The following is a 27,591-nucleotide window of genomic DNA, read 5'->3' on the forward strand; positions in this document are numbered from 1 at the left end:
GGTAACTTTAACTAATAAACTGTACTAATTGGCCCAACCAAAAATTCTAGAAAAAAATTAGTAGATAGGTATATGAGTCTAGATTTAGGGAAAATTTACGGATCTTGATTTCAAGTTTCATAACTTGAGATATGATTTTTCTTGTGACTGTGATGCAAGTAGCTTAAAAGCTGTGAATGTAGAAATAAATAATCCAAAGTTCTAAATATGTTAAATTAAGCTTAGTAACACCTCATACTCGACTCCGGCGACGGTCTCGGGCGTGGGGGCATTACACACTCCCTGGTTTAGAACCTCGTCTCAGGAGGTTTCAACTATGAAGAATCCAAAGGAGGAGGTTTCAATGTCGAATTTGAGCCTTAACGGAGAAGAAGCTCTGATGGCACGAACAAGGTAACCTCTCTCCCTCCTAGTCGATTGTGGGCTTCATCGGCAGCTAACGCACCTCCACCACCACAGTTTCAGCCAGATCCACAAAGATCTGCCAATCCTTAGACCAGAGGAGCCAACATCGACTGAACCGACACCAAAAGAGTAAATGAACTCTTTCTTTTTTTGATTCGTCGAATAAATTCAAAATAAAAGTAAAAAATGAAAATAAGAGCAGAGAAATAATCTACGAATCACCTTTGGTAAACTCTTTTTGAATTGATTTCTTTTTTCATATATGCGTGTGTATTTCTGTGGAAAAAATTAGCTCTTTTACACTTGATTTCATTCGGTTTTATAGCCGAAAAATAAAATAAATAAATAAATAAATAAATAATACAAATTTAATTGCTGTCATTTGCTGGATATCTACTGTGTGTTGTTAGTTTGTTGCAAGTATGAAGTTCGTGGTACCGCTGACATGGCGAGGCCGTTCGTGGGGGTGTACGGAGGAACGGAGGAGTACGTGCAATGTGGCAAGGCCGCTCGTGAAGGCTGCGGCACAAGGGAACCCTAGGGTTCTAGAAGTTTCAATTTGCTCGGGTCATTTGGGCCTTTTTAAGATTGGCCCTTATTGTAAAATGAGTTTAAATTTTGGGCTTCAATTGTATATGGGTTAAATGTAAATTTGGACTATGGACATTTATTGGATTTTTATTTTGTTATTTTGTTTTTGTTTTTGTTTTATTTTGGTTTTGGTATGAGCCCAGGCGAAATGGGCCTATTACAGCAGTATTTGTATGTAAGACCATGGCAGGGCCATGGCAAATTCACGTGTAAGACCATAGTCGAACTATGGCACAAAGAAAATGGTGTACTCATATCCGTAAGCCGTTATCAAATTTGGAATGACAAAGTAAGTATATTTATCGATATTTAAAGAAATTAATGAACTCTGTAATAATACGAGGTGATCTGAATTATTACGAATTAGTAAATGTATTTGTGTGAAATACGGAAATTAGTACATAGTGATTGAATTCATGCATGATTAACCTACTCGTGTTTACATGATAGGCTATTGGCTGAATTGGAACTTGTTTATGTTTATTTATGCTTATTTAAATTGTGAATGACTTGGTAAGTTACATTGATTAGTATTACGAACTTACTAAGCTTCATTGCTTACTTGGTTTATGTTTTCGTGTTTTATAGTATTTCAGAAGCTCGCTCGATTCGATAGCCGTAGGAAATCATATCGCACTATCAAACTCTCATTTTGGTACTTTGGACTTGGTATATTTTGGGTTAAATGGCATGTATAGGTGTTTTGGTTAAGGTAGCCTATATGTTGGTTGTGTAATTAGCCAAGTGAGTTGGCTTGAGAATGATATATATTTTGATATGTAAATATGTATATATGGCCTTTTGATATGTTTTGTATAGTGGCTTTGTGAATGCCTTGTTGTGGATTGGCGTCTTATGTAGCAAATGGTTGGAATTGAGATGAGTATGCATGATAAGTTATAGGCACAAATTCTCATATATGAATTTGACCTTTTAAATAGTCTTTGTAAGTATGTTTGATGTGTGTTAAAGTGGTTAAGTGAATGTGCTTATGGATATCATGTCGTATGTGTGATAGTGTATGATATAAACTTGATATTGGTTGGCTTGAAGTGTTTATTTATACCACGGTTGTATGTGCATTGTTGAGTTTAGGTTGGCACCATTTTAGGTGAGGAAAATCGCTTGGAAAATAGCCTATTTCTATCCACACGGGTAGATACACGGGCATGTGTCTTAGCCGTGTGTGACATACGGCCAGGTGACACGGCCGTATGTCCCCTGATACTTATTTAGAAACCAAGTCAGTAGCTTCAGATGGCCTAGGACATGGGCGTGTAGTCTGGTCGTGTGGCACAAGTCAGTTTACCCTCCAGTTTCCACATGGCCTGGCACACGGGCTTGTGGTCTAGCCGTGTGACCCAAGTCAGAGAGTTACACGGGGTCAGACACGGGCTGGGGCACGGCTATGTGATCCCATTTCGAATGCCCACATGGCCTGAGGCGTGTCTCTTGGCCGTGTGAGACACATAGCCTGACCACATAGGCGTGTGTCCTCTGCATTTTGAAAAATTTTCATGTTTTTTTCTAAAAAAATTTCTTGAGTGCTCAGTTTAGCCCCGAACCATTTTTAATGTTTATTTTAGGGCCTCGAGGGCTTGTATGAGGGAATATATGAATGAATTTGAATGGTTTTTGATTTGAACGATAACTGTATATGAAATGTTTGAATGATTGAGTTATAAGTTCGGTAATGCTCTGTAACCCTGTTTAAACATCGAATACGGGTTAGGGGTGTTACAATCGTAACTCATTTCCATTTCCATTCAGGAATCATAATAGGTTATAGAAAACCTGTTGGTACCTGATGTTCTGCTTTCACCTATTAACAAATTAAACATTTAGCTACAAACTCATAAATTTCCCGTTTCATACCCGACCACCAATACATCAGTTTCAAATTACAATACATCTTCGTACTACCCAGATGAATAGAGTACATGCCACTGTGAGCTTCAGAAAGAATATCATTTTTTAAATCTAAATTATTTGGAACACAAATTATATCAGGATAACGTAATGTACCACTATCATCAACACTGTACTCTGAATCCAAATTATTCTGAACCATCTGTCGTTTCAACACCAACTTTGGATCATTATCTTGCAATTCTTGAATTCGTTGTAGAAACATAGGTTTCATTCTCAATTCTGCTAACACAAAACCTTCTTATTAAGAGTTAAACGAGCGTTCAATGCTCGAAGTGCAAATAATGACGACTTTCGACTAAGTGCATCTGCAACTACGTTAGCCTTTCCAGGATGGTAATCAATAACCAGATTATAATCTTTCAGTAATTCTAACCACCGTCTCTGTCTCGAATTCAATTCTTTCTGAGTCATCAAACACTTTAAATTTTTGTGATCTATAAACACATGACATTTCTCGCCGTATAAATAATGTCTCAAAATCTTCAAAGCAAATACAATCGCGGCCAATTCAAGATCATGCATAGGATAATTCTTCTCATCCGACTTTAATTGTCGATAAGCATAGGCTACTACATTTCCTGACTGCATTAGTACACAACCCAAACCATTGAGAAATGCATCACTATAAACAACATATGCTACTCCAGATTCGGGCTGAGTTAAGACTGGGGCTTCCGTCAACATTCTCTTCAGCTGATCAAAAATCTATTGGCACTTATCAAACCGAACAAACTCAACATTTTTCTGTAATAATCTGGTCATCGGCGAAGCAATAATTGAAAATTTTTTAACAAAACGTCGATAGTAACCTGCTAAACCTAGAAAACTTCGCACTTTTGAGACATTTTTTGGAGTTTTCCAGTTTATCACAACAGAAACTTTACTTGGATCAACTTGAATCCCATCAGTTATACTATGTAACCCAAGAATCCAACCTCACGAAGCCAGAATTCACATTTACTAAGTATAACTGCTTTTCTCTTAAAATCTGTAGTACGATCCTCAAATGTTGTGCATGCTCAAATTCTGTCTTGGAATAGATTAGTATATCGTCAATAAACATAATAATGAATCTATCCAAATGAGGTTGAAAGATCTAATTCATTAAATCCATAAAAGCAATAGAGGCATTAGTCAAACCAAATGGCATTACCAAAAACTCATAATGACTGTAACGAGTTCTGAAAGTAGTCTTTGGCACATTACAGTCTTTAACCTTCAATTGATAATACCTAGATCTGAGGTCTATCTTCGAGAACATTGCGGCATGAGCCAACAGAAGCTCGAAAGCTGAACAGAAGCTTGTAAAAGCTAAACAGAAACTCATAAGAGTTGAACAGAAGCTCAAAAGAGCTAAACAAAAGCTCGTAAGAGCTAAACAGAAGCTCGTAAGAGCTAAACAGAAAGTAAAACACGAGAGTTCACAATAAATTTTGAACCCCAATTTACTTGGGTAATTTTTGATATCTTCCTCCAATATCGTCATACGCCAAATCAAAAAATGTACTCAAATCTCGTGTTCCATTCAAACTGAATATCCAATTTAATATTAGAATTCCAACAATGACTCATTTCCAACAATAGAATAAATGCATGATATCTTTCATCAAATTTGTACATATATAAAAATTTTAACCGTACAAACTTACCTGGACTAAATTATAGTAATTGTAGAAGTTCAGGGACTATTCTACTATTTTTCCTTTTTCACGAGTTTCTACGGGATCTTAATTTAAAATATAAAATTATTCATTCATTAGCATATATTTCACTTATAATTCATTCACGAGTTTCTACAGGATTTTGATTTAAAATTTAAAATTATTCATTCATTAGCATATATTTCACTTATAATTCATTTCACAATTAATACCCTTTTATTTGTCAAATTTACATAATTACCCCAAACTTTTACAATTTTTGCAATTTAATCCTTTAATTAGTTAATCTATCAAATTAACTCATTTTCCTCAATCAATAATTTATTCAAATATTCCAAGCCATTATGCAGCCCCTAATAAATCAAAAATTCACTATCAAATCCTAATATTTTAACCTTTTCACAATTTAATCCTAAAATCAATATTTAACAAAATCACTTTATAAAATCATCATACAACAAAATCAAAGCTCTAAATATATGTTATTCATAAAAAATCTAATATTTATCAAGGAAACTTCCAAAGTTTTTAATAAAATCAAAAACAAAGGTATGGTTTAGTTAGACCTAATTGTAACAATCTCAAAAACATAAAAATTACAAGAAACGGGTAAGAATTGAACTCAATTGAAGTAAAAATAGGTAAAACCGGCTTAAGAAGCTCTCCCTATTTGAACCAAAATTGAGTAAGAATTGCATAAAATATCTTCAATTTCCATTTGTTTGTTTTAATTTCAACAATATTACAAATTTTCCATTAATTGGCTTTATTTTAATATTTTTTTCTCCTTATGCCACCTCATCTTTTAATTTAGGCATAATTGTTTCTTAAGTCGTCCCTCATTTATTAATTAAGCCATTTAGTCACTAAATTAATATAATTAACAAGTTTTGTACATTTTTCAATTTAGTCTTTTTTAATTAATTAACTATCGAAATGTTAAAATTTTTCATCGAAACTTTAATACTACCTTAATGACACTTCTTAAATATTTATAAAAACATTTACGGCTCGGTTTATAGAAACGAGATCCTGTTACCTCACTTTCTAAAACTACTTGACCTAATTAACCATTATAAAACACAATTTACCAATTCAAAAACCTTTTTAAAACCATATTTGACTCGTAAATGTTAAATAATAAATTTACAAGCTTACTCGCCAAATTTGGTGGCCTCTAACCACTATTTCCGACACCACTAAACATCGGGTTGTTACATTGTTTCTTTTTATTTCCATTATTTCTAATCCATTTTGTTTTTTCTTTCAGGTCTATTGAGTCGAACAATTTAAATATAATCTTGGTTCGATGCCACTATAAGCAACTTAGAAAAAATCATAAAGCAATAGAAAAAATAATTAAATAGAAGAATTTCATTAATAATATAATATAATATATATTTTAATTTAATAAAAATAAAAATAATTACTACTTGAATATTTAATTTTAAAAGTATATAGGGTATAATGACGGTTGAATAATTAAATTTAAAAAATATGAAAAGCATATATATTGTTCAATATTTGTAATTTTAAAATTGATACTTTTGTATGGATAAATGACTCTTTTTTTGTAGTAAAGAGAAACAGCAATAACGAGATTCATAATAGATTCATACAACACATATAAAATACATTTTTGAATACAAGAAACAACTTAGCCTAAGGATGATGTTGGATCCTCAGTATTTGAATAGAATAGTTTAGCAGTGTGCATAATTTTAAGAAGCAAAATTAGCTGGGATACTAAATTATAAATATTAAACAAGATTTGGTAGCATGGTTTCATGTAACACTTATTTGGGTAGTTCCTTCTTCACCTACTGTATATTCAATTGCTTCAAAGAATGTTAAATGGGGCTTTAATTCATCTTTAGATCAGCAAAGTTGAATTGTGAGACCTTGTAGCTGTTACACTTATGTCATTCCGGAATAAAGAAAGAAAGAAAGTCAACTGTCCCCTGCACTTTTACGCCCACCGGTGTTGATGTTGAAGTAGTGGTTACCAAACATGAATGCAGGAACCTTGCCACTTCCCCCATTTCTCAAATTTCCCAGGCAAATTATCGTTTGATGTCATCTCTTCTTCGCATATTACTCCAAACCTGGATGAAGTTAACACTCCAGCAAAAACATCAGCAAAGCAATGGGGGCATTAGGAAAATAATATTAAGGTCAGATGTTTTTCAGAACCATAAAAATGGAAACTAAATATTTTTATTGCGAATTGAAGCTCTTCCAGCATGGTTTTGAATGACAAGAAGCCCAAATACAGAATTAAAAAAATACCTGTAAATTAACAATGAAACACAAGTGGGTTAATGAGTTAACGTAATATCCTTGTTTTATCGAAGTAAGAAATATCAAACACAACCAAGATAGCTAATAAAAAACAGTTAACCATATGAGCAATCAAATTTGTCTTGATATATAATTTCAGATTGAAACATTGACATAGTTTAAGAGAATTGGGTTTCTATATCATTATTAAACTGATGCAATTAGCCAATATTAACTTGTTAGTGTCACATGAAATTACAGTGTAGGATTGCATTAAGGTTTAAGAGCATTTGTAAAATAGGAAATTGAAATGCCCCAATAATACTAGCATATTTATGGTACACAAATATGGACCAAAATCCACTGAAGGATTAAATTAACAAAATTTTCTATAATTTGCCTGGAGACTGAATGTATGGTCAACAAAATTGCAATTTTTATATTATATATACCCAAAACAATACTGCAAAAGAAAACAAGCGAATTGAACATTTTGGGCAACGAGAAGACAAGAAAAGAAGCTTCAAAGAAAGAAATGGGAAAAAGAGGGTACTTAAGTAGTTTGTCCGAATAATCTCTTTACAGGAGTGATATCCGTAATGATAAGATCGCCTGGAGAGAACAAATAAAAGAAGTTGAATTAAAGGATGAAATTTTTGTCAGGAGGTTTCGATGTTGTTGGGAAAAAAAAATTTTGACAGATACAATTTCCACGGAACAGACAACCATGCAATCATTATCGACGAAAACAAGGGCCAGTTCAGCAGTTCCCAATTTCCAACACCCCCTCTCTTGGACCCCAAAACTGTGATAGGCCTAATAATGGCAAAGACAGTGGAACAAGGCCCATAATAATATTGATTTTCAGCAATGGAACCCACAGCACAGTCCAAATTGGATCCTACTGTTTTTTTTCCCCAAGGGATTGTTCAAGTTTAAACTAATTAGATTGCATGTCAAGGACATAAATTATTTATAACTATACCACTGATTAATTGACCCTTTTTATTATTTTATTGTAAATCCAGAAGAAAATGTAGAGGCGTGGCAGGGCAGGAATTGAATTCCTGGGGTAATAAAAGATTGAAAGCGACAGTGCACCTTATATCCAAACGGAGAAGTACAAGATTTCATTTTCCAATTTCTTCACTGCAGCAACGAAGAAAAGGGGCGTGGCCAATTACACGACAGCTAACTATGTGGCAAAATTTATATGTCAAGTTTCTTCGTGATGGCTTTTTGTAAGAGCATGCCCTCCATTTATGACTTTTAAACTATATATCAGAGTACAAATATGACTGTGAAACCTTTTACTTTTCCTAAATAATGTAAATTAGCCTAATTATTGACTCTAACTATTATACGGTAGTTTACTTGTTTCTTCTTTCAAAAGGGTTTTTCTTCCCCTTTACAGGAAAATGAATCAAGTTGAGATTGAAAAAGGGAAATGGACCTCAACCAAACTGGCTGTATTGTTTTGCCGACATATGTTTGTAATTTTGTCCATTAAGTATATGCTTCGTATATTATCAATTAATGTGTAGACGGGTATGTTATTCTCTTTCCTTGGTAATCCAAAAAGAAACAAATCCCTGTAAGTTGGAGACTCTTGGATTTCAGTAGTTGATTAAAACAACTAGCCAATGTTGGTGGTCCCTTAAGCATCTGCTCCGCAAAATGTACCGAGCTGGAGTAGTAATTTATATAATAACATCACTGTTGGTATAGTAACTTTGAAGGAGGAGGAAGAACAATCATGATTCGATGACCACACTGAAAAATGGGGGTCCTCAGAAGATGATCATCACTTTGGAGTACTTACTAGTTAATTAATACATAGGGTCATTATTATTGTATATCAGTAGACATGCAAGGATTGGACCCATCTCTTATCACATCGTACGTTCAAACTTCCAAGGCGAGAGCCTGTCAGCTCCCTGTGTGCGACATTAGCATTCAAATCTTGGCTACAATCATATCAAAGGTCATGGAGGCATGCAGGGCCATACCCAGCTCAATGTTCGCAGAGGGCACCGAATGCGAAACTGATTGACATTAACTGTCTCAGATATATTAATTTCGCACTGGTGCTTGACCCACTTGTTCATTGTCGGGGACCCTCCTGGAATTCTGCCCTGCACAACCCTAGCATCACCACCATAGACCATGGCCCATTAATATCAAGATCATGGCTAGAATTTAGTTTTCTCCCCCCCCCCAAAAAAAAAAGCCATCAACATTAGATGGAACAAAGTGATTGAAGACATTCACAACGCTACAGATAGTTTCTTTTCCTTTTTGTGATTTTCTTTCATGACAAATTTGAAGAACATGGAACAAGATAGTTCATGCAAGTTAAACATGCATTCCACCCAAATTCACAGAAAAAAAAAAACATTATATTAGCTGCTTTTATGGAGTCTCTAACACTTGAGAAGGGTTAACTCGTTTGAAGATTCAGCATAATCCATCTGCAAGGTTGGCCTTCCAAGGGTGATTTCTAGGTTAAGGAACATGTCTGAAGGTGACATGGAGCTCGAATCTAACCTTTCCTTCATTCTATCCGACATATGAAGCACTGCCTTGTCTCCATCCACCTATGCCAAAACCAAAAGTTAATCATACGATTGATAATTAACACAATGATAGAAAATTGAACTTTCAACGTTTTCGGTTTTGTTTTTAGACATACAATCATACCTTAGCATCATTTGGCTTAAAATTCAAGCCATTTCCACGGTTTGATACGCTAAAATTATTTGTCTCCATTGAGGATGGCCATGAACCGCTACAAACAAGCAAGAAACACCAACAACGAAAAACAAAAGTAAGAAATGGGATCTTATTTGCAGTCCACTTCTAACTGTTTATGGTGATTTAATTCAAGTACAGAAAGAGGGTTCTCCAGAGATATGACTGGGAGCTGATTATAAATTACCTGATATGTCTATGATGAACTATGGTACTTTTTACTCTTAAGTTTGTTTGACATTTATTATCAAGATTATAGATACAATCATAAAGCCGATTCTATTAAATAGAAAATGGGGAAAGCATGCAACTCTTTTTCAACATATATAGGAAATACAATACTGAGCTATTGTTCGGGGAAGTCAACATAACGAGGCAGCAAACAGCAAGGTCTAATTAATTTATTTACTAAATTAATAAATAAGTAGAAAGGTCATGGAGTTTAGGCCTTTAGAAGATCGAGGAATTAATTCGAAATCTAACGGGAGTAAATGGATGGAACTTGTTTTCATGGAACGGAACACGAAATAGCTTAGCTTGCCTAAAAACCCTAGGCGATCTTCATCAAAATCTATGTACATCATCTACCCCCATAAGCAGTGACGAACAACAAGTTGGACCAAAACAGATCATACTCCATAGCCAAGAATGTATGTATAATATTAGGGTGGGTTTGGGGCGGCGGTGCGGTGTGGTACGGTGCGGTGCGTTTATCTTACTTTTTATTTCACGCTACAGTATTGCTACAGTATCTAATCTCACCGCCACTGTTGTTTTTACACTAACCACAAGTAAACGCACCACCCATCTAAAGTCACCCTTAGTGCATATACGACTGCTTTGAGTTAATGCATCCATTTAAATCAGGCTTATAAGCTATCTTAAACTTTGCGAAAAAAGAGAAGATCATGATCCAGCTTCTGATAAAAGAGAGAGAGAGAGAGATGAGATGCTGCAGATATGGGGATCACCTTTGGGTCCTTCGTGGTATCGTTTGTGGTGAGGGTGTTGATATTTTGAGAGAATAAGAAGCGTTAGGATCAGCTTTTGGGGAAGACAGTCTTCCATCCAAATCAACAATCCCTACCCTTTGGTTCAAACTCATGTCTGTCTGCCCTTGACCTGAAACACCCACGAAAAGGTGAGGCACTGCTCATGCTTTATCAGACACCCACCAAATAATTCATATTTAGATTTTTTAGACTCGAAGTCAGTCTAATAATTCCAAAGGGTTCTGGTTTAGTTGGGGGGAATAGTGGACCAAATGATAGAACTTTCTGTCATACTTGGTCACAAAATTAGGTCTCAAACAAAGAGAAGCTAATAATAGAAGAGATATAAAAATGCTCCTTGGAGGGAAAATCCAATTACCTGATCCTTTGTCAGTGCTCTTCACTGTTCTATACATCTGCATGAACACAGAACACCCATAGAGAAAAAAATGAGAAAAAAGAAGTCCACATTGCTAAGATTACCACACCATCTAGATGCCCTTTTGTCCTTACCCCTTGTCTCTCCAGTCCACACCCACTACAGTTGAATCATATAGAAATACAAAAATAGAACATGATAGAGATGCCAGAAATAACTATGGGAAATCATTAAAATAATAAGAATTATCATATTTACTACATAAGTTTCAAAGAAATGAAGATTGCTCACAGTAACCCCACCTGCAAGTGACTCTTCACATGAGCTAGGGTTAGATCCTTGACATTCATCAACTCTAAGACAGATTTTGGTGTTGCTCCTGTGACAGTTGCCAATACAAAAAATTCAAACCTTATTATTCTTTTTTTCCAATAAAGATTTCCATTTTCGGTATTTTTGCACCAAGAGGAGAAAAGCTAAAAACATAAAGTAAATATATTGTAGATGGAAAGATATTTTAGGTCGTGAAGTATATTACTTTCATGGCCACCAAGAAGCTGGACTGCATGAACAAAGTGGGCATGGAGTGTTGTAGTCCATCTCATTCTGGGAGCTCTGATGCTTCTTTTCACTCCTCCATTCATCGTTCTCGCACTTCTCTTGAAATCACGACCATAGATTTGAGGCTGATAGTGATGCTGCTGAAGAAGATGATGAGGGTTTCTGGGTTGCTGTAAATGGGGAGGACCCAAATCAGCCATTTCAAACCCTAAGCTCAACGCGGGTTCCCCAAGGCCTGGATTACTATATCCATTTTCATGGCTCAAATCGCTTCCGCTACTGCCAGAATCAGTCGTGGAGCTCCGATCACTATAGATCGATTTTCCTGACAACACATCGTAGGCCATTTCCTTAGCCTTACAATCTGAAACGGAGGGTGGGCTAATCTGCAAGGATAGATCGGGGAAAGGTGCGGTTCTCATTATAGTATTTGAGCTTAAGAACATAAAGGAAGAAGAAAAGGTGTGAAGATCTTAGTCAAAAGCCCCTGCAGGGGGTACGTTAACAGAGACAAGAGATTAAAATAGAGAGAATGAATGAAGAGAAAACACACTGCCAAAACAAGAAAAAGAAAACCGACAGGAAAAAGTGGGTTTAGAACTTCGAAGCTAAACAAACGAAAAAGAGCCGAAAAGGAAAGGGAAAGCGTTGTGATTATATCATGAGTGCCTCATGATTAAGTTGCGTGGACGTGAAACATAGGCTTTTTCAGTTGGATCCCTCTAGGTTTGATAGAAGAAAAAAAAATTGCAGAGACTATAACCAGTCAGATTAAACAAAAAAAGAATGAATTGCAGGAGAAGAGAAAGTAAGTAACCAGAGTTGTTTTGGGGATGATGGTTTGAAGGAAAAGTTAGTGAAAAGGATGCAGAGAAGGATCAGAGAGCTTTCTTCCCTTGCACACAGAAAGAGAGTAAAAGGAAGGGGCCTTTTTTCCTTTATCCTTTATAATGGGGAATGGAAAAAAAAAAACAGTGCCAGCAAGCCAGCTATGGTGGTCTATGGAGGGAATGGTTGGAATTCGAGAAAACAATAAAAGGTTAATAATATTCCATATTGAAGCATCACAATATCTTTATTAGAGTTAGAACTATAATTTAATTTTTATAATATTAGAGTAAAAACCTAAAATTTAATTAAAATTAGGGCATAAGATTTCATAAAATATATTTATTAAAAGGAAAATTATTTTATATATTTATCACATTTTCAATTTTAATATTTTAATTATTTGGAATGGAAATTTGAGTGTATAGCACATAATTTTTATCTTTCTACTAATTTAGTAATATCCTAACTTTTCCTAAAATTAGAATATTCTGGGTATTAATTTTGTTGAACCAGGATTGACTGGCAAAGCAGGCAGGGCCAAAAATATCTTATCCCCTTAGCTCAAAATATTCATCTGCTTTAATTTATTACTACCTCTTTTACATGCAGACGAGGCATAAGCCCGATTAAATGTCGCTTTGTTTTTTGTTCCTCTCTTTAAAAGCTTACTGCCTAATAACACATGATGTTGTGCTTTAGCTGTTTTGCGATGCTGATGATTAAGCACAGTTTTAGTTCCATGCTAAATATACCACAAGATACTTACCCTTCCATTTCATGCTTAAACATATCCTGATTCGCAGTGGGTTTTATGCTTTAAAATAGAAAAACCAAGAAACAGCGAGTGCAAATTAGTGGGAGGGTCGGGGAGGTTTAAGTTCAACCCCAGCTCTTAATTCTTGATTAAACTGACAGTAATTAGTGAAATTGATGAGGGCTTTACAAGGAATTGGAACTTCGAGAAAAAGGGGAAAGTTGGATCACTTTGTGAGCGATGTGGTGCTGCTGGGCAAACATGAAATAGCGAAATAGGCATGGATCGAGCTGTACACGTGGGAAGAAGTTGCCAATAAGGAAATATATGCGTGGGGAATGAAGTGAAGGGGAGGAGTAATAAGGAGAGAAGGAATATGGAGGAAGCTAGGCTAGCATGGTGTAATTAAAGAGAGGGGGGGTAGCAGTGTCAGATTGGTTGGGGCGTCCGGCGACACGAGGGTCGCAGACCCACATGCAACACTTCCCTTGGCCCCCTCCCTATTTTTTTTTCATTTAACTTGTGCACTCACGCGCCCAGTCTATTCTTTATTTTCTTTGGGTTTTTTTAATGTATTAGTAAAATAATAACTTAATATCCTTTTTACCCGGACCAATAATAAACTTATTTTTGTTTATATTGTTTTGTCTTTTACTTCAATATTAATTTATGACCCATCAAAATCTCTATATATGTCTATCGTAAAAGTGTTATTAGTATTATAATTTTTTATAAAAAGAATTTTAGATCATTTAAAAGAAAATTTTACGAAATTTTTTTGACTCCATTCATTATGGATAGGATAAAAATCCTTTTTAATGTTACTGTTCTATTAAAAAAATATATTAGCGCAAATTTTTCTTTGACTCGACATAATGTAGGAGTGAATAAAAGCATGAACGGTGCTATAAAGGGTAAAATGGGGGATACTATAGAATAGGTGCAACAATAAGCGAGGAAAAAGTAAAAATATATTGATTTTGAGAAGGTCTCGAGGAAAATAATGAAGGATAAAAACAAAAACACGAAAGAAACAAGAAACTTGTACATAAATTGACAATTGTGTACCTTAAATGCTGTATAGTATGCCATATATAGTTTTAACTCCTAGCACAATAGTCCGTAACAAGCTTTCTCTTTGGGGGACTATTTGTTGTTGGAAAACTTCAATTTCACCGTACAAATCAAAATTTCTTGATAGATATACTGTGATGCCAAGGTCAGGGCGCGTGAAAAAAACGTGAGAGGAAAAGCAAGTAGAAATCCAAAGGACGATGCCCAAACTCAAAACGTTCAATTCAACGAGTAGTATTTGTCTAATATGTAACCTTTCCTTAGTGCCCAATATTCCCTCTCCGCCTCTAAATATTCCTCTTTTTAACATAAAAAGAACCTTGCTGTCTACTTCCGAATCCACCCGCGCGTGCCAACCCACTAACCCAATCGTTTCAATTTTGTTTTTATAAAAAAAAATTATATGGGTATTTAGAAGAATATCATATGATTTTATTTTTTAAATATTCTTTAAAAACCTAGTTTATGACATGGATGAAAATTTTTATGTAAATATTAAATACATCTTTAGTTAAAATGATAATATCATAATATTTAAGTTTAAATAATATGACCTGGACTTTTATTGATTTTACGTAAATATAAAAAAATACATAATAATATGATTCATTTTGTTAATTTTTTTTTAATCTTTACCCAATTGAATGAACGTATTCGAGAAATCAACTGACTTAGTGAATAGTACAATTACTTAATTCCACTTGTAAAAGTTTAAAAATATATAGAAATAAAGTAAGAATTAGGTAATAGTAATTAAAAAAAGAAAAAAAGAAAGATGATATTCCATTATTCCTCGGCGTCAACATGGTTTCTTATCACGTGAGTGTAAACTTGTCTTGTCTAGGTCTTTAACTCAAAAGCTCTTGTTTTATTCTTTCTTCAAATCCCCGTTTTATTTGCTGAATTGTCCCTTTAATTTATTCTGAAATTGTGGACCTCCCATGGCCTTTCTTTAATCCCAGTTGCTTAGGAGGTCGATCAAACAAGATAACTAGAAAGGAAACAACAAAAGATTAGATATGTTTAAATGCTTTAATGATTTGTTAATTGTTTTCGAAGCCCATGGTCAGCGCCTGATGCGCTCTAGATTCTCCGGGAAATGGAAATTTTTTGTTGCTTTCTTCTCCTTACTTTATTCTCTCTTTCTCAATGTATGTGTGTTTAAGGCTTTAACTCATTAAATTATTATAGGCTAACAGTGAGGGTAATATGAATATCCGGTCAACATGTCTCTCTATGCCTCACTTGCAATGGTGTCAAATGCTTTGGGTTTTATTCCATATTCCATGTGTTTGTCTTATAACAACAATTAATTCCAACTCTCCTTTCTTTATTTCTTCCTTCTTTTTTTTTATTGTATTCATCAAATCTTTCAAACTATATATATTTTTTGAAAATATATCATTTTCCCAGAACGACAACCCCCATTATCATAATCAAGAGTTTTAGGTTTTGCTGTTTGACAAATAGTTCTGGCATCGTCACAGATTCAGTACCATTTAAATTGATCTCACCGATTTATTTATTTGCTTAATTGATATATATATGGGTAGTTTTCAGCACCTTCTTCAAATGGTAGCTGTGATTTTATTTTCATTGTGGTACGTAGCTTTGATTTTATAATGTATAAATATATTTTAATTATAACGATGATGTTTATATGAAGAAACGATGGATGCAGTGCGAATCAAGAAAGAAACAGTCGACATATTAATTACCAAAATTATTTGCTGCAGGTAATTGCCTGTCTACTATTGATAGAAACAAAATTTAAACGGGCTAACCATAGCTTGTTCATAGCATGTACCTAACCATGTCCCGAGATGCCAGATATCCATGGATGGTCATCCCTCACCAATTTGTAAATCACGTGCCATCCTAATCAACCCAATAATTAAAAGTGAAGAGAAGAGTCCAACACGAAAGACCAAAAAATATCTGCAACTCATGGAAAAACAGAGCTCCTTTTTGGTTTCATTCTTTTGATACTAACTACAGTGTCTTGAAGATTAAAAAAGATGTCTATTTCCAATTGGAAGAATATTAGCTTCTTCATGGTGATTCGTGAGATTAGGTTAAGAGGGTATGCATGTGTTGCTTTGAAATATGAACATATATTTATATAAATATCACCTTCTCCCACTCTTTATAGAGTAATTGTTGGGGGAGAGAATAGATAAAAGAGACAAAAGAGAAAGGAAGGAATCACCGAAATCAACGCCGTTTAGGCTGACGTGCACCACGACATTACATCACATATACAAGCAGAATATATATATATATAAAGCAGAATATAGAAACGCCCCGTTGCTGCCGCTGCCTGGCTCCCAAACCCACGTCCCTTCCGTTGCTTTCTGTAGAATTTTCTTCTGCCTTAATTTGTATCGCATTTGATGCCCTTGCATGTACAAATGAATAATGAAACACTACTGTAACTCTTTATTTATTTAACATCTTAATCACATGCCATAACACATTAATTTACTAACAACTAGAGTATAAGCCTCATTTCATATATATTACATGTGGTGGGGAAGTTAAAAAATTTTAAGAGTATGGAATTAAACTGTATATTTTTACGATAATAAAATATAATTTTATCATTTTAATAGTTTATATTTTTATAATTATTAAAAAATTAAATTAAATTTTTAACATTTTGAGGAGATAAAATGTAATTTTAACATTACTAATTTAAAATTTTATAAATAATAAAAGGTTTAAATAAAAATTTTCTATTTTAGAGGGAGCAGGCCCTATCAGTCCCCTAGTTCCACCACTAATTACATACATGAATTATTATTTGGTGTATTAATAAATTTTGTAACATCAATAGACACAATAATTTTAATTTTTAATATTTTAAACATCAATTAATTACCCTCCATATATATTTAGAATAAGTGGGATTGGTATTATAAATAAATAAAATAAGGGTTTTACTTAATACAAAAGCTGTGAAAAGAAAAAGAGTTAGCCAAAACTAATAATTAAAAAGTTCAACAATTGATGAATGATAGTGTAAGAAATAAAAAAGAGAGGAGGATGGGTAGGCAAACTGTTTTTTTTTTTTGTGTGTGTGTAAAGGGAAAAAGAGAGGGTTCCAAAGCAAAAGAAAAAAGAGTTTAGAGAAGAGAACAAAGTATTGATAAAGTCAAATAAATACTATTATACACCTCCATTTACTAAGGCGAATGAAGTCAGACCCTACGCAACCCTAACACAAATCATTAATTTATTAATTTTAGCCGCTGTTGAAACCAGCTCAAACTAATAAAATAAGACTTGAAAACGATTTCCGACCTTGAGACTTGAAATCTTATCATTTTCTTACACCATATCTATTGTACATAGATTTGGATTCTGATCTTGGTGTTACTATCCTACACTAGAGCCCTCACTGATTGGTTTCGTCAACTATACCCACAGGTCAGCTTGGCCATTCTCGATAACATCAAGATAGCGAAATAAACTACTGACTATATGATAACAGAAGAAACCAAAATTAATTTGATGATCATTTTTCTCAATGCTTACTGCATGCTTTCGTCTGTTGAAACATCAGATGAATTAGAATTGGTTGCAGTAATTAATTTTATGGTCTTAGGACAGTCGACGCTATGTACTAAATAGAAAGTCATGAATGTGAAAATGAAGCAATGGCCAAAATTTATAAATAAATAAATAAAAAAGCATTGAAGACCATTCTATTCTGGTCATTTATGTGGGTGTCTCAATCTGTGTCATAAGAGGGACTTCATCGGGTGAAGTAGTGTGAGCTGAAGCCGATGGATGGATTCAAGATTCCTGGCCATTTGGCCAAACTAGAAACCTATGCTATCCCCCTTCTCTCTGCCACAATGAATGTTGAATAGTTGGACCAGAATGTTTGTTGAGCCAATCAAAGTTTTTCACTTATTTTATTATTACTACTACTATTATTATTTGTAAAATGATGTATGTTTCGTTTTAAACCTTTTGATTTTTTTTTCTTGAAAAACTAAACATCATATAATTTTGAATAACATTTTTATAATTATTTTAGATATATGATAAATTTAGCCCTTAATATTTATATATTTTATTAATTTAGTTTTTATTCTTTAAATTTAAATTTGACATTTAACATTTTAAAATTGGTCAAATTTGACTATCAAACTTTCAAAAAGAATCAAATTATTACTTTTTAAAAGAAATATTGACTAAAATATTAAATATTTAAACATGCACGACCACCTGCCTAGCAATAATTTCATTTTCAAAATTTTGAATATTTTTATATCTTTAAAATTATTTCTTATTTGGCACATAAGATAAATAGTATAATGTTAGAATAAAATGCACATGAACTATCACCCGGGTTACCACGCCAACATCACTAAAAAAATTAATGTTTTAGCCAATGTTTTCGTTAAAAAAATAATTTGATTCTTTTGAAAAGATTAATGGTCAAATTTAGCTAAAAAATAAATAATTGATAAATTGATAAAAGAACGTAAGCATTGAGAACTAAATTTATCATAGCATTTCTAAAAAGTAAATGAGTGACTAAAATGAAAACTTATTAATGTTAGGTGAATAAATTGAGTATATAGAATTAATGAGGCGACCAAAATGAAAACTTATTAAAATTGGATCACTAAAATGAAAAAAGCTATTAATGGCAGTGTCAATTTACACTCTCTTTTTTTTATGCTCAAAATGAAAACTTTCAAAAATTGAAACACCAACTATGTGGTTTATTTTTTTATTAAAATAACAAAAAAATAAATAGAAGAAGATGGTAACGACTCAGAATATACCATGAACAGAAAAAAAAACCTGATGTAGCTGAGCAATTAATCAAACAAAAAGGAAGGATGCATGCATGCAGCAAATGTAAATGGTCACATTGTTAAAAAGCATTCTTTAAAAAAAAAATCCAGAAAGCGAAGAGATACTGTAAATTAGGTATGGCAGGCGGTGGTATATAATAGGGTTAAAAGTTTCGTATAGAACATGTCGAGTATTTGCAATTTTTTATAATATTGAATTCAAACATGCAAATTAAGTTTTCAATTTTAACAGACAGCTATATTAATAGAATAAAAAGCAAAGAAACTTGAAGAAGGATTGTTGTTTTGTACATCAGATGACCCACGTTTCAGGGAGCTCATGTGCCCGATATCAGTACTTTGTTGGGATTTAACAGTGGCCAATTGAAAATTCGACCCATCTAACTTAAATGGAAACATTCTGTTTTTGGGTTTCATTTGTTTAGTGAAAACTTAATTGTCTTAAGAAAAGGGTATTGTGAAGGCTAAAATCAAACGTAGTGAAAAATGGAAGTTAGATTGTATTGCATCTTGATGACCTCATGCACAAACCAATATATTTGTCATAGCATTTATTTAATTTAATTATCTGCTGAGGCCAATTTGAAGGAAGTAATAAATTTGTTTTTTGTTATAGTGTTACCGGCAGGTACCTTGTCAACATTCTCGTGACACTGTCCTTTTTGGACCACATTTTATTTTAAATTTCTTATTTTGGTCCAAAAAAACAAAAGCTTGATGTTTTTCTCTCTTCAAATTTCCTTCCGTTTGTAATATGGTCAGAAAGTATGCTCTTTTTCCCCTTAGTAAAATGTCAAAGTAGTCATTAATAGCATGTGAGAAAATTAAAGTGAGAATGTCAACATCAAGTAATTAAAATTCTCTACATTTCACTTTCAGGAAGGAATAAAAACAACCCCCCATGATGCGTTTCAGAGTTGGTCCTGAATTCCGTTGAAAAAGAAAAACTATTTATGAACATTTTCCATACCATATTCCTTTGTAAAATGATATCAAGACTGAATAAGTTGATATTAGAATAGTGTATTGCAAATAAGTTGATTTGGTAACTTCATGAAACGATAATTAAAAAGATGGTTCAACAATTTGAGACATTCTATACAATTTCTAAATGGAGTGTGCTAGGTCAAGTCTTTTGGAAATTCTAACCTCTTTAACTTATCTCTCTATATTATTTCATTTATAAAAACTCCATAAATTCAATATTTTTTTAAAAAATTTAATATATAACTACGTGGATAATTGAAATAAGAATTATATTTAAATGTTTATATAAAGGACACGAAGAGTATAAATACCCTATTTAACTTCTATTATGATGGATTGAATATCTTTCATAAAAAAAATTTGTAGAAACATAAGACGATTTTTTCTAAGAAAACCCCAACGAAAAATACATATTGTATAGGCCCAAATTTGACTAAGCCCAATAGACCAACTAAAAGACCAACCTAACCCCATTACATTAGCCCAATCTCAAACTTATCTCAACAAGCCCAAAATTAAATCACCAACCCTAGCCCAATACATTTTTTAAAAAAACAAAAAAAAAGAAAAGTGAAAAACCTTAAAAACTAGCTAGCCACCGCCCTAGGGCCAACTACCCTCTGCCACCACCTGCTCCACCACCACGGTCGCATCACCACCGCCCACTTGCACCTGCAAAGTAAGTGAAGAAGGGACAGATAATATAAAATAAAGGAGAGAGAAGAGGGAAAGCATGTAACTTGGCTTTAAAAAACCAAGCCTAAATCAGAAAAGGATTCGGCAATTTCTTTTCTCGGCTAATACAAAATATTAGGCAGTCTTTTATCAACAAGAAACAGATTTAAACATAAGCATAAAATCATAGCAAAAAAAAAAACACAGAAGGAAGTTCAAATATTTCAAATCAAAGGTTTATCTATTTTCTTTTTATTTTTCCTTTTTTTGGACCTATTTATACATATCTTTCTCTATTTTATATTTTAAAAACAGCATATACGTACATATTTATAGACAAAAAAAAAATATATGAAAATCTTACCCTTTTTCGGTTTCCGGCCACCGTGTACGATGGCCGGCGCGGTGGACGGCGTCGTTCCGATGACTGGACCCATGAGCGGCGCAGGTGCCCCAGCAGAGAAAAAGAGGAAGGGACTTCTTGAGTTTTTTTTTTAATTTTCAGTAGAAATGACCCTTTTTTTGTTAAAATTAGTTTATATATAAGGATAAAACGACGTAGTTTTAATGGGACTTTCGAGATCACAAAACGGCGCCGTTTGGCCCTCAACCCGCACAGGCGACCCGACCCGCTAGGGGATCCGCGCGTTTTTGGACCAAGGGTCTATTTGCGCCCTTGGTCCTTCCGCTTTTGAGGCTATTTTAATGTGGTCCTTTTCCTGTTTTCCAATTTCGCCACAATCTATTCACTTTGTTTCAATTGAACCCTTGAACCTTTTAACAGATAAACATCTGAACGGTGTCGTTTTGGGTACTGGAATATTTCCCCATATGGCCCCTATCCTTTCGCGCGTGTTGCATTTAGTCCCTATATTTTCGTCCCATCTCGATTTGTCCCAAAATTTTCAATTAAACTTCAATTTCGTCCTTTTCGCTTTTATTCTATTATACTTTTAACTCAAAATTTTCCTTCTAATTCCAATTCAACCCCTAGTCTATTTGATTTCATTTTTTTTTATTGTTTCATGTATTATTTAATTAATTTATTCATTTGTTTTCAAGTTTTGATTAAACCGTTTATTGGTATTTATGTTTTATTTATATTTTTTTTATTATACATTCATTTTATATTTTTTAACTTACATGCATTTTTATATTCGTTCATTTTGTTTTATCCTCTATTATTGTTATACTTTTACTTACATATATTTTATGTTCTTTTATTATGGTTATCATTATAATTTATTCATTTACTTATTTATTACTTTGTGGTAAATTTAATATTATCTATTATTATTATTATTATTATTATCATTTATATTCATCATCATTATTGTTATTACTATTATTATTATTTTTTACCACTATTATTTATATTCACTATTTCTATTATTATTATTATTATTATTATTATTATTATTTTAAATCACTGTTATTATTTTTTACTATTTAATATGTTATTATTATTACTAAATTTTTTATTATCATTATCACTATGGTATTATTACGATTAGTAGACTTTCATCTATATTTATTTTATCTAATTTATCTACCTATATTTTTATTATTATTATATTTTAAAGTATCCTACCTCTATTACTATTTATTATTATTACTACCATTGTTATTATTACTATTATATTATTATTATATTATTTTACCTATTCCTCTCTAAATGCACTGATTTACTTTTACTCCTCATTCAAATTATATATTCTTTATTTACATATATACATACTTTTGCACGTCATTCCAAACTTTAAAATATTTATTACTTATATTATTACTATTAATATTATTATTATTATTATCATTATTATCATTACTGTACTATCTTTTTTTTATGGTTTTACGTAATGTTTATTTATCTACTAATAATTCTTCTTAATTCTAAATATTTCTTAGTTTATTCATTATTTCCTTTTTATTCATTTATTTTATTTTTGTTCTTATCATCATTATTATTCATATTCATCTCTATGTTCCTCCTGCTGTGTTTGTTAATACCGAAATTCGTATTCATTTATGCGTTCTTTATTATCTCATTTTATTACGAACTTATGACATACTAACTTTTACCCAATCCAAGATTAATTCTTTTATAAAGGCAATGTTCCGTGTTTGGAAATTCGAGAAAATCATTCCCTAACTTACTGGGTTTCGACTTTTTCTCATTTAACCTAAATAACGAAACATTCTTTTAAACCGCAATAAGAGTTTTGAATAAAATGCTTACTCTTTGAGATTCGAGGTGTCGTTCCCCAACTTACCGGATATGACATCTTATTACCTCGAGATAAGATCTTTTGTAAACAAAGGTAATGTTCGGTATTTGGAAATTCGAGAAAACTTGCCCTAACTTACTGGGTTTCGACTTTTCTTGTTTACCCTAAATAACCGGACATCCTTTTTTAAAAGGGTTAAAATACATGAATTTTAAATAAAGGCAAGTTCATTCTCAAAGTTTGAGATGCCGTGTCCTAACTTACTGGACGTGACATTTTCGAGATGAGAGGGTCTTTAACATCCGTTTTAATTTATTCGATCATTTTTATATCAGCATTAATACAAAGAGGGATCGTATTTTAAATTCTTTCAAGTTTTCAAATCTTCGACACTAAGACACTAATTAATCAACTAGGTACCAATTTTGGGCGTATCGAGGGTGCTAATCCTTCCTCGTGCGTAACCGACTCCCGAACCTATTTTCTTGATTTGCGTGGACCAAAATCGTTGTTTAAATAAATCAAACCATTTATTAAAAACAACCACTTTTATAAGGTGACCCGATTACACCTCATCAAAAAGGATTGGTGGCGACTCCCGTTTTTTGTTTTCATTTTCAAAACAAGCCGACCTATTTTTTCAAAAAAAATAGTTACGACACATACTATTCCCTCCTTTCTGTCGAATCGATCACAACCACTGCCTACATTTAAAAAAATCGTGCACCACAAATAGGAACTAATAAAGAGGCCTGCGATCCCATAGAAAGACATCACGATTCTTTATGGAAAGAAAAACTATTTGCTGAGACGGGAATAAAAATATCAAATTCCTATCAAGATAACTAGAAGTTCCAACTAATAAAAACCCTAATGAACCAAAAAAAAAAAGAAGATAAAGGCCTAGCAGAACTTACTTTTTTTTTCAAGATCCCACAATAAATTCTATCCATATAGATTCTGATCAACAGCTTATACATATTAGATCCAATTGCATTTTATTCGAATTGAGAGAATAACAAAAAAAAAATCGACTTTACGTTTTTGTTTCCGAAATAACTCTCATCAACTAGTACTATTTAATTTCCGAAAGTTGTTTAATTATCATAACGTATTTATTTTAATAAGATAATAGATATTATATTTTTATATAAAATAAAAATGATGCATAGATTTGAATTGTCTCTTTTTGGTTTTCTTATCAATTTTGGTTCATCTCAAATCAACATTTACACAGTAAATACTAAATAATACAATACATAAAATTGTATGGCATAGCTTAATCTTTTACCCCTCAATTATCACAGGTACCAAAACAGAGAAAAAGAATGACACGTTTTACCATTTAAAACATGTTAATATTTTTAATGAAGCAATTTTATTACTTAAATTTAAATATCCATCTTTTATCATTGCTGTCTAGCCCAAAAGCCCAAATAGAGGCTTCAAGGCGTATTCCAGGCTCGTAGTGTAACGGGTTCTTTAGCGTCCCTTTTAACAGGTTCCTCAATCGAAATTTGTTGAGGAGACAAACGAAGCATCACCGGTTTGCGATCAGATTGAGACTCGCAAAAAATCACAGGAAAAAACATGACGATGTTTCACTTCTTCAACTGTGCAATACTCGCCTTCGGTCCTCACGCCGTCTACTACTCCGCCACTCCCTTGTATGTTCCGCCTCCCTTTTTACTCGATTCTTTATCTGGTTTTCGGGTAATCTGTGATTTATTTCTTTTAATGATGTCTTTAATTTATTAATTCTCCACGAAAGTGAGCTCTAATTAGAGAATTTAAACTTCGATCTGTTTGTTCAAACTAGGAAAATATTTTATCGAGGGAAATGATTCTGGTTTTTTAGGGAATAAAAATCTCCCTGCAATAAGAAAAAATGAGCAAAATTAGTACTGAAAAAAGGTTAAAAAGAGTATGATTAAAATGTTCGACGGCTTTAGTTTGGAACTAATTAGATTTAGTAGAAAATTTATACTGTTATGTAGTTGATTTTTTGAGAATTTGGTTAGTTAAATTTGTTGAACGAAATTGTTATTTATCTACTAAATTATAGTATTATGTATATATATATATCAGTTGACTTAATAGTGAATCATGTTGATGCAGATCAGAGTATGATACTCTTGGTACCTCTGTAAAAGCCGCTCTTGTTTATCTTGGAACAGCTTTGGTGAAGGTCTGTCCAGCTTGTAAATATCTTTGTCGCTGAACTCTGTGCTAGATTTCAATCTTATTCGTGTTTATACCTAGTGTTTTTGATGGTTAATTTGTTTTGTTTCTTTATGGTGGCAGCTCGTTTGCCTTGCAACATTTTTGCAGGTGTCTGAAAATGATGGCTTTGATCCATACCAGGTATTTCCATTTTCTAGTTTCAGAAATGGGAATTACATGGAGGAATGTAAAAATTGCTCTAGTTATACATGATTTCAAGTTTTTATTGTGTTTTGTGGCAGTTTGATTTTATTTACTGTTGTGGTTAGTTCGAAGATGATGTTATTAGCTAGAAAATAATGTGAGAACTTTTACTTCTTTCTTGGCTGCATTTGCATATGGGTGCGTTAGAGATATCGGTTGTTATACCGCATGAGTCATTATAAATAATCTATATATTTCAAACTTATGGAGAAATTTGTTGGTTATACATTTCAGGAACTTTTGAAAGCACTGATTGGTTTTATAGATGTTGCTGGACTTTATTTTGCCTTAACACAGTTGACTCACAGGAACATCTCTCAAAATCATAAATTTCAAGCTGTTGGACTTGGTGAGTGTGATTATGACTCAAGTCCTTTAGGTTGAAATTCAGTGGTTCCCTTCCTGATATCTCTCCCCCTTGCAAATAAAAATTAGAAAAAAGAAGCATAGTTTTGCATTTGTGGTTTTTGACCCTTAAGTCTGTCACCATTCCTCTGATCATCTAAATTATTGGTGAGTTGAATTACTAGAAGCAAGCTGTGATATTTATAACAAACAAAATAAATATTATGGGATGAAAAAAATGTTCAGGCTATCCAAGATGATTGAAATCGCTCGATATTCGTGAATGTTTAATGCTAGTTTTGCCAATTATGCAAGGGTTAGTTAATTGTCGAGGATCAAAATTTGAAATCTGTAATGATAGATGAAATTATATATTTGAAAATGTGGAGATGAGTTTCATTCAGAACATTTTGCTGGGTTCTTCTTTTCTTTCCCCGTTGATAGGATGGGCTTTTGCTGATTCTGTGCTACATAGATTGGCACCACTTTGGGTGGGAGCAAGGGGACTAGAATTCACTTGGGATTACATTCTGCAAGGCCTAGAAGCAAATGCAAATTTGGTATGTTTATTTCTTTAATGGTTCGAACATTGCTTTTTGGAACTTTTTTAGGCATTCTTCATTCTGCACAGTAGGTTTATTCGCAACTGTCTTTCCTAAATTAGAATAGTGATAGATATTAGAATTTGGTTTCTTTAATCAATTCCGAAATCACCACTTGTAGCTCTCGTTATGGACATCTTTATCCATTTCTCATTTCAGGTGTTGAGTATATCTCTTGCAGCATTGGGATCTTTGATTTGGCTCAGAAAGAACAAGCCCAAGACTTTGATTCCCATAATATATGCATGCGCTGGAATTGTTGCAACCATGCCATCCATTACAAGGTCTGTTTTAACTTGTCACAACATCTACCCTTAATTTAACCCCTCCCATGGACATCCTTAGATTATATGAATGGACTTTGCATTAAATTCTCAAGTGAAAATAATTTTCCTTTTATAGCTACCTAAGGCGAGGATTGGGATGGCACTTTCCAAAGGTGGTAGGCTTTGAGTTATTCACATCTTTGGTGATGGCTTTCATTAGTTGGCAATTGTTTTCTGCATGCCAAAGGCCTTACGTATGAGGAACAAAGTTGATTCCTTCTATGTCATCTGATGTTTGAAGCGATGCGATGCTCATTGCCTGTCAGTTCCTCTTTTTTCCCTCAGGCTGCTCTGTTGTCTCCTAAGAAATTCCGGTTACCTTCTAGCTTTGTAGTTTAAAAGTTCGGTCATCGTTGCAAGTTGGAACCATTTAACATGATCGTTAGATTGTTAGATCTTTACCAAAGGCACAAAACTCAAATTGTGTATCTCTATAGAAGTAGAGAAATGATACTTGCGCCTCGTTTGGTTGATTTGATTGGTTAGTTTAATAACACAAGGAAAAGTTTAATTCAATTAGCAATGCTAAAATAGTTATCATCATATCAATTCTTAAATAATTCAATGTTTGATAAATAAATTTGTTGTACAAAAATAGTTGTTATAATTCTGTATCTCCATAAGTAAAGATATTTTATAAAAGTTGATTTTCAGGACCCTTTTTTCTTAAATATGGCCATTTTTTTTATGAAAATATTTTTTAAAATAAAGCATAAACAAATTTCGGTACATAATTTTATAGGAATAATATATTTAAAAAATTGAAAGTTGCGATCATTCTTTTTTAAAAAAGAGATCTGCATAAATTTCTAAATTATACAACTTTGAAAATATATATATCAATAAAAAATTATATTAGAATAAATGGAGGAAAAAGACGACAGTAGTGTTTATTTTTTGAGCCAAAATGGAGTGGGAAACATAAAAATTAAATGTAGGTATTGAGTTGAATTTCACA

General features: G+C 32.9%; 2 protein-coding genes and 1 long non-coding RNA gene across 3 annotated transcripts; 1 reads left to right on the plus strand and 2 right to left on the minus strand.

The window, feature by feature from the left end:
• Nucleotides 1-9,126: 9,126 nt before the first annotated feature.
• LOC107887026 (probable transcription factor KAN4) lies at nucleotides 9,127-12,595 on the minus strand. The gene is made up of 6 exons (XM_016811161.2): nucleotides 11,530-12,595; nucleotides 11,294-11,370; nucleotides 10,992-11,028; nucleotides 10,592-10,742; nucleotides 9,570-9,657; nucleotides 9,127-9,466 (listed from the first exon to the last, which is right to left on the minus strand). The coding sequence occupies exons 1-6, from the start codon at nucleotides 11,996-11,998 to the stop codon at nucleotides 9,293-9,295; spliced, it is 996 nt and encodes a 331-aa protein (XP_016666650.1). The 5' UTR covers nucleotides 11,999-12,595; the 3' UTR covers nucleotides 9,127-9,292.
• A 7,797-nt stretch (nucleotides 12,596-20,392) lies between these two features.
• Nucleotides 20,393-21,246, minus strand: LOC107936800 (uncharacterized). Its single transcript, XR_001694497.2, has 2 exons — nucleotides 21,073-21,246; nucleotides 20,393-20,705 (listed from the first exon to the last, which is right to left on the minus strand). It is a non-coding gene; the product is annotated as an uncharacterized lncRNA (long non-coding RNA).
• Nucleotides 21,247-24,347: 3,101 nt separating this feature from the next.
• LOC107887025 (transmembrane protein 147) lies at nucleotides 24,348-27,149 on the plus strand. Its single transcript, XM_016811160.2, has 7 exons — nucleotides 24,348-24,600; nucleotides 25,052-25,121; nucleotides 25,238-25,297; nucleotides 25,595-25,709; nucleotides 26,150-26,265; nucleotides 26,467-26,591; nucleotides 26,710-27,149. Exons 1-7 carry the CDS (start codon nucleotides 24,524-24,526, stop codon nucleotides 26,831-26,833), a joined length of 687 nt encoding a protein of 228 aa, XP_016666649.1. The 5' UTR covers nucleotides 24,348-24,523; the 3' UTR covers nucleotides 26,834-27,149.
• Nucleotides 27,150-27,591: the final 442 nt, after the last annotated feature.

The sequence above is a fragment of the Gossypium hirsutum genome, chromosome A05 (genome assembly GCF_007990345.1).
Source record: "Gossypium hirsutum isolate 1008001.06 chromosome A05, Gossypium_hirsutum_v2.1, whole genome shotgun sequence".
Classification (NCBI taxonomy): Eukaryota; Viridiplantae; Streptophyta; class Magnoliopsida; order Malvales; family Malvaceae; genus Gossypium; species Gossypium hirsutum.